Raw genomic sequence first — 6,712 nt, forward strand, 5'->3', positions numbered from 1 at the left:
AAAAAAAAAAAAAAAAGAAAAAAATATTTTCTCCTATTTGAAAAACCTAGAAAACAAAATGAATACCTTGACTCAGAAAATGGCACAACCTCATTTTTCAATTCACTGTGTAGTACATTAAGAGATTCCATTATCTGTTGTTGTTCATCCAACCACTGTTGCTCCCTTTAAACATGGAAATACAAAACAAAACAAACAATATCCAATGAAAACTTTAAGTACCAATTCAATATATATCAATTATTAATAGTAATTATAACATAAATATACCTTTCCAAGTCCTCCTTTAACTTTTCATTCTTTAACTGAATAGTAGATAGGACCATTTCAAGATCATGTCTCAATTTTTGGAACTAGAATAAAATAATTCAAATTAATAGCTTAGACTTTAATACTATAAATAGCTTTATTTCCAAATGATAGTGAAATTTACATATTAGTGCAGGGCTAAAATCAATTATACAACCAATCTTCCTTCCTTTTTAAGCAGAGCCTCACAGTAGCTCACAGCAACCTCTAATTCCTAGCCTCAAGCAATTCTCCTGCGTGTCTGCTCAGTAGGTGGTACTAAAAGAGCCTGCTACCACATCAAGCTAATTTTTCTATTCTTCATAGAACTGGGTCTCACTTTCCTCAGGTTGGTCACAAATCCCCCTGCCTTGACCTTCCTTTGGCATGAACCACCACACTCGGCCTGATTTCAGGCTGGTCAAGACCTATTGACCTCAAGCAATCCTCCTGCCTTGGCCTCCCAGAGGGCTACAAAGGCATGAGTCACTGTACACACAGCCTCATACACCCTTTCTTTCTCCCTCTCCCTCAGGCACCCTACAGGGGCTCTGTTTTCACAACATCTGAAAAGGGCTAAACAGGAAATTAAAGTTTTTAGACCTATTGACTAATAACCGCCATTTAGAATTTGCTTTTTGAAACTTTGGAGAGTTTCTGAACAGAGAATTGGGGGTAGTGAGGGTTGCAAGCGACAGGTCTTCATTCCTGCTCAAAAAAAAAAAAAGTCTCTAAGGCAGAATCACTTGTCAGTGATAAACCTGTCTGCCACTTCTGTTACCAGCCTGCTTCTAAAAGAGAAGGACTAGATGCAGCATTCACAGCACCCAGTTAATTTGGCTATAGCCATAAATTTTCTTTATCCTCTTTACAACCCCTAAGCCTGAACACCTTGTTCTCTCTCTGCACCAATTCTTTCTACCCCTTTGACTTCTGCGTTAGCCCTTTTTTACCTGGAAAAATAAAATAACCTTTTTTCTTCTATCTTAATCTTTGGAAATTTTTCTCAAAACCCCTGTCAACTAGTTTACACCCTAACAATTAGTCTAGGATATTTCTGTTCATACATGAATAAAAAGCCTACCAGAAAGTGTTTTAAAAGGTAAACATAAAGTAGGTGCTAAGATTTTGCTAATATTCTATGGTTAAATACAGAAGTATAAGAAATACATTTTAAAGGCAGTGCCTGTGGCTCAGTGAGTAGGGCACCGGTCCCATAAACCGAGGGTGGTAGGTTCAAACTGGGCCCCAGCCAAAATGCAACAAAAAATAGCTGGGCATTGTGGGAGCCTGTAGTCCCAGCTACTCAGGAGGCTGAGGCAAGAGAATCACCTAAAGCCAAGAGTTGGAGGTTGCTGTGAGCTGTGACGCTACAGCACTCTACCAAGGGCAACGAAGTGAGACTGTCCCCACACCCCCCAAAAAGAAATACATTTTAATTTCATACTGAAAGGTAAGTTAATAGTGTGTTTTTGGTAATCAGGTAGATTAGATTTTTTTTCTAAGCAAACTATACAAAAGAGATTCAAATGAATATCAATAATTCAATATTTACTCAATTATTCAATCAGTATTTATTCATCAGTTATTAACTACCAGGTATTTTTGAAGGAGGCAGAGATGTAAAGGTGAACACAACAAAGAGGGGAATACTGCCAGGAGTTGTGGTTGGCGCCTACAGTTCCAGCTACTCAGGAGGCTGAGGCAAAAGGAACTCTTGAGCCCAAGAGTTTGAGGTTGTTGTGAGATAAGACACCATAGCACCCCTACCAAGGGAGACAGAATGAGACTCAGTCTCAAAAAAAAAAAAAAAAAGGAGAATCCAGACAAACAATATACAACTATAGTGCTATGAAGAAAAAATAAATCAGAATAAAAGTAAAGGTATCCAGAGCAAGAAATGGTTATTTTAAGCCCCATGACCTGGAAAAACTCCTCTGAGAAGGTAACATTTGAATTGCAAAGAAAGAATTCAAAGCTAAAACCACATTATTATGGAGTATCTAACAAAAGAATGTTCTAGGACAGGCATCCTCAAACTACAGCCCGCAGGCCACATGAAGCCTGCCTAGGACATTTATCTGGCCCGACGGGTGTTTTTGCCATAGCCTGTCCTGCTTAGCAGCCAAGTTGTCCCAAGGCCCACAGTCCAGCCCTCCTCCAACGCTCTGAGAGACAGTGAACTGGCCTCCTGTTTGAAAAGTCTGAGGACCCCTGTTCTAGGAAGAAGGAATGGTTAGGAAAAAGACCAAAAGGCAGAAGTGTGCTTAAGGCATTTGAGGAACAAAGATTACTAAAGAAGATTATAATCAACTCTGGCCTTTATCTAACATCCTTTTGTTTCTACATCGGATCAACTAGTGTTCACTCTTCTGAACTCAAGTTTCCATTAGCTTTATCTAAATGTGAATCAGTGTTAAGTTATTATGTATCAAGTTAAAGCTATATATTATAAACCCTAAAAACTAAAAAGGATAGAAAAATAGGTTTTTTTAAAAAATATACAATTAGGCCATGGGCCTATAATCTTAGCACTTTGGGAGTCTAGAAGGGAGGATCATTTGAGGCCAGGAATCCACCCCAAATGTATAAATCAATGGTTTTTAGTATATTTTGTGGGATGAATTCCCACATAAAACTAATTAAATGAAATGTGCTTTTTTAATTCCAGAAACTGAGCAAAAAGATTCATGAGTATTGTGTGTTTTTGTCGAGGCCTAAGTGACCTGGGAAAGCATGGCAGGGGCCTGCAGGCAAGATGTAGGACATGGAACCCTAACTGTGCAGTCAAGTCAGCCTGCCAGATAAGGGTTGAAATAGCCCATCTGTGCAGGGGACATGACTCAAAAGTTGATGTGCGTGAAATGAAAAAGTCCATTATAATTGTGAAAGTAAAAGAATGCTCCATCATTGGGTGAGGGGCCTCCAAACCACGAGAAAACAGTCTTTAAGCCTGTTTCTCCGAAATTTAACTGAGCACATGAAAGAAAAAAAGTTTTACTCCCGTTTATCCTGACCTTTAACTTTGACAATGGAAGTCAAATAATGTAGGGTTGTTTTAGGTCTTTAGAGAGGAATAGCCTGAGGCTAGTCTTAAAATGGTTATCTTATTTTCCCGGATTTTCTTTCTTTTCTATAGTTTAAGATAAGAATAGAGGATGTTAGGATTATTGATCAATGTGATGTATAGGATTAGTTTATTATAAAAGATGTCGGTAATAAAGACATTTTACTACTACTGCCACCCAGAGTAGTAGTCCTTTCTTGCTTTCATACAATTTTAGGAGCAAGCTTGCACCTGCGGCCAAGCCATCCTTCTCTCCCTACGAGAAAACACCAACCCAACAATATTTGTACAGTTGTACAAGCATCACTACAATCACTTTTATGACATTTTCACCACTCAAAAAAGAAATCCTGCCAGTAGTATCCATTAGCAATCACTCCCCACATCCTTTCCAAACAGTCAGCCTTATGTAACCAGTAATCTACTTTCTGTCTCTATTGATTTGCCTATTGTGAACATTCATATAAACGGAATCATACAATATATGATCGCTATGGATTGAATATGTTTCTCAAAAGCTGATGTGTTGGAAACACAGTTTTCACTGCAGCAGTGTTAAGAGGTGAGGTCTCTGGGATGTGATTGGGTCATTAAGGCTCTGCCTTCATGAAATGATTAATGCCATTAATGCAGGAGTGAGTTAGTCTTTGTGGAAATTCAGTCCCCTTTTCCTCTGTTGCATGAATACTTCTACTTTCTACTCTTCCCCCATCTTATAACACAACAAAAAGGCCCTCCTTCACCAGACACCAGCTCTATGTTCTTAAATTTCCCAGCCTTCAGAAGTCTTCAGGTGTGCTACCAGAGTAAAACCCAGCAGCTGCCTGGGTATGGGGAATGACAGAGTCCAGAGGGATGCCGGAGCCTGGGCAGGGGGTGTTGAGGCAATGATCCCTGGGGCTTTCGTCTGTCCTTTGCCCAGAGAACTCTGGCTGCTCATCAACACAGAGGCAGTCACATCCCCTGGCATCTTGTTCCCAAATTAAACGTCAACAGAGGAAACTGAGGCAGATACCCTTCCTCTCCTGGGGCCCTCCTAATGTGCCACCCCATGTTTGCTAGGGAGGCTGCTGGGTGCAGAGGAAGAGGCTTAGGTGATCTAAGGGTGACCATGTCTGCAAGGTACTTTGCCATCAGTTTGCCAGAACTTGAGGAGAAAGAATAGGCAGTTCCCTATTCCCTCCATCTCTGCCAGCATTTCTGGCACCTAGTAGGGAACTCCTTTGAGGGTTCTCATTCACTTCCAGGAAGGACGTGAGCCCCTCTCTGCCCCTAACTCAGGCAGCCACCTGTCTTTGCTGCAACGACACTTATTCCATGACTCTGCAGTGCCTGCAGCCTTCCAGGAATGGCACAGAAAGGACGTGGAACCAGTGGAGGATGGGGATGAGAGGGCTGGGGGTGGGGGGTGTAGGGGGTGGGGTTGGAGTGGTGTCGGCAGGATAGTACTGCAGAAGTATGACTGTTAAAGAAACCAAAGAGAAATTAAAAGAGACACCAGAAGGAACTTTCTTGCTTAGAGATAGCTTACACTCATACTACCTACTAACAATATTTGTTCAAACAACAGCTGGATCAACTAATCTGTGAATTGAATACCAAGAAGGGAAATTCAGAATAGACTCTATCATATGGGTCAAGTCCAAGCTTAAACAATTTGACAGTGTGGGTGATCTGATCAACTACTATGTTCAAATGTGCAAGGATAAGTGGATAGGCCCAGATGCCTCCCTCCACCTCCACAGCACTATTCCCTTTACCTGACCAAACCACTCTACATGTCAGCACTCTGTCTACAGCATCTCCACAGAGTCACCATTAACAAATGTACCAGTACCACCTGGGGATTGCCATTACCAAAAGATTACTTGGAAGAATATAAATTCCAGGTGTGTTTCTCTTTTTCTAAACATACCTCACATAGAGTATCTCTGAATACAGCTATGTAAAAGAAAACCAAAACTTGAGTAACTGTTCTGGGTAACTACACGGAATCCTTTCTAAGAACAGCTAAAGTCAATCTAATTTACATGTGTAAAGAGGTAGCTAAGTATTTAAAGTGCCCCCCTCCCACCACGGAAGTATTTTCACCTGGTGATCTTTCCCTTCCTAAAGAAAAAGTACCAAGTCAAGGCTGAAGGAGTATTACTTAGGAGTATTGAAGAAGGGTAAGGAAAACCAAGCTAACACAAAATCAATTTTACTTGCCTGGTGATCAGAATCTACTTTAGGACATTTTATATTTTACATTCTAATGAACCTAGGAGTTTTGTTAATCAGATTGTGCATGTACGTATTTATCCTTCATTTTATGCAATTAATAAAAAAAAAAAAAAAGGTACCATAGGGCAGTGCCTGTGGCTCAAAGGAGAAGGGTGCCAGCCCCATATACAGGAAGTGGTATGTTCAAACCTGGCCCTGGCCAAAAAATGCAAAAAACAAAAGCTACCATGAAATCCTGTATTTGCCTTTTTACGACATGTATGAACTCTCTTGTGTGAATGAGCACTGTAGTAATCCATTTTAAGGGAGCCTTATTTCAGAAATACTGCAACCTGGGCTGGCCGTAGTAGCTCATGTCTGTCATCCTAAGCACTCTGGGAGGCCAAGGCAGGCAGACTGCCTGAGCTCACAAGTTCCAGACCAGCCTGAGCAAGTGCAAGACCTTGTCTCTAAGAGCTGGTGTTGTGGCAGATGCCTGTAGTCCTAGCTACTCAGGAGGCTGAGGCAAGAGAATCACTTGAGCCTAAGAGTTTGAGGTTGCTGTGAGCTATAACACCTCAGCACTCTACTGAATGAGACTCTGTCCAAAAAAAAGAAAGAAAGAAAGAAAGATTTCAACTTGGGCCAGGTGAGGTAGCTCACACCTGTAATCCTACCACTCTGGGAGACTAACGTGGGTGGACTACCTGAGCCCAGGGGTTCTAGACCAGCCTGAGCAAGAGTGAAACCACATCTCTACTAAAAATAGAAAACCTAGTTGGGCATTTAGGTAGGCACCTGTGGTCCGAGCTACATGGGAAGCTAAGAAAAGAGGATCGCTCATGCCCAAGAGTGTGAGATTGCTATGAGCTGTGATACGACAGCACTGTACCCATGGCCACAGAGCAAGACTCTGTCTCAAAAAAGTATATATATATTTATACATTTTATATAAATATATTTATATTTATAAAGGAGCCAGCCTCTGGCTTATATATTTTATAATATATTATATATGTTTATATATACCTAAATATTTTTATATTTTATATATATACCTAAATATATATGTATATTTATAACAAACTCTGTAAAAATATATATTTATATATTTTATGGTATATAAAATATATTCATATAAAATTTATATAATAT

General features: G+C 40.2%; 1 protein-coding gene across 1 annotated transcript in view; it reads right to left on the reverse strand.

Annotated features, from left to right (window-relative positions):
• The window catches only part of CENPK (centromere protein K), a 41,026-nt gene that overhangs the window by 7,368 nt on the left and 26,946 nt on the right, over positions 1 to 6,712 (reverse strand). The window contains exons 6-7 of the mRNA XM_023510856.1: positions 271 to 353; positions 67 to 165 (exon numbers count right to left, since the gene is read on the reverse strand). Of these exons, the coding sequence (XP_023366624.1) occupies positions 67 to 165; positions 271 to 353 (182 nt within the window). The remainder of the gene's footprint in view (positions 1 to 66; positions 166 to 270; positions 354 to 6,712) is intronic.

Source organism: Otolemur garnettii, unplaced genomic scaffold (genome assembly GCF_000181295.1).
Source record: "Otolemur garnettii isolate 467f Iridium unplaced genomic scaffold, OtoGar3 scaffold00017, whole genome shotgun sequence".
Lineage (NCBI taxonomy): Eukaryota > Metazoa > Chordata > Mammalia > Primates > Galagidae > Otolemur > Otolemur garnettii.